General features: G+C 25.6%; 1 protein-coding gene across 1 annotated transcript in view; it reads left to right on the plus strand.

The window, feature by feature from the left end:
* The window catches only part of LOC115246327, a 3279-nt gene extending 2223 nt beyond the window's left edge, over positions 1–1056 (plus strand). The window contains exon 8 of the mRNA XM_029825061.1: positions 1–1056. This exon is cut by the window's left edge and continues 1 nt beyond it. Within this exon, the coding sequence (XP_029680921.1) occupies positions 1–264 (264 nt within the window). The 3' untranslated portion in view covers positions 265–1056.
* Positions 1057–1257: the final 201 nt, after the last annotated feature.

Raw genomic sequence — 1257 nt, forward strand, 5'->3', positions numbered from 1 at the left:
ATGCCTCTACCAATACTGAATAATAGGAAAGAAAATACAGAGAATTCTTTAACACAGACATCAGTTAATAATAGTCAACCATCTAGCTTGACATCATCTCCTTGGTCCAGAGTTTCAAGCCCGAATAGTTTAGAGTGGGATCCAGTGGAACCAGATATGGTATGTGTCGATATAGAAACTGAACAGCTTCTAACCGAGATAGAAAGATTAAGAGATAGAGCTCTCAAAGAAACAGGCGAGTGGACTAACATTAATACTAGCTGATAAACGATTTAATTGTAATCAACGGAATTGTTCGTATTTTTGTATTATAAAAATTCATTATACAGATAAAATAGATGCCCTATACTTTCAAAAGATACAAAAAGATATTATTTCGATATTACTATTCTTGAAACAATATAACTGCATTTATATCGTTTCAAAAATATGTACTTTTTGTACAACTTAGGATATATGATAAGCACAAAAAATGACAAGAGAGAGAGAGGATATCTATGTTGTGCATAGCGTGTCTTTTTTATAATAATCTATAATATGGAAAAAAAATTATCAAGCTATCAAATTAAGAAAACTTTCTCGCAGTGTATGCATATATACAATATTTGTATACATAAAATATATGTTTCTTGTTTTCAATTTTAGATAAAATATTTGCTTGCTTAAGAGTGGAATTGAACTTTATCATAAACTTTAGATACATTAACGTTTTTATTTTTGCTATTACTTTACACATAGCTTCCATATGACAATAAATTATTTACAAACAAAATGTGCCACAATATTCTTTAAATTCTTTTGATATATCTGTGCACTCATAATGATTTATTCCGATATGAGATAATATATGCAAATAATAAGTTGCTTAAATTACACGCAAATATATGTACAAAAGATTCTATTACAGCATATTTTCTATATGTGATTTTCAAGTTATCGTAAAATGCTATTGAATCAATTTAAAAGATACATACAGTTTAAAATATATACACTTCAACAGATCAAATAATTAAAAATATAGCAAACGTACAAAAAAAAATTATATTTTATTGTAATGGAGAGAGCACACGTAAAACTATCTGAAATAGTTAAACGATGAATGTAGAATGCCTTAATATAGATAATAAAGAAGTTGTAAAGTTTCTGCTATAGTTTATGACTCTATGTTTCTCTTATATATTTCATTTAATATAATTTTAATACATTTATATATATATATATATATATATATATATATATATATATATATATATATAT

This window comes from Formica exsecta, unplaced genomic scaffold (genome assembly GCF_003651465.1).
Source record: "Formica exsecta isolate Colony F162 unplaced genomic scaffold, ASM365146v1 scaffold1473, whole genome shotgun sequence".
NCBI classification, from domain to species: Eukaryota; Metazoa; Arthropoda; class Insecta; order Hymenoptera; family Formicidae; genus Formica; species Formica exsecta.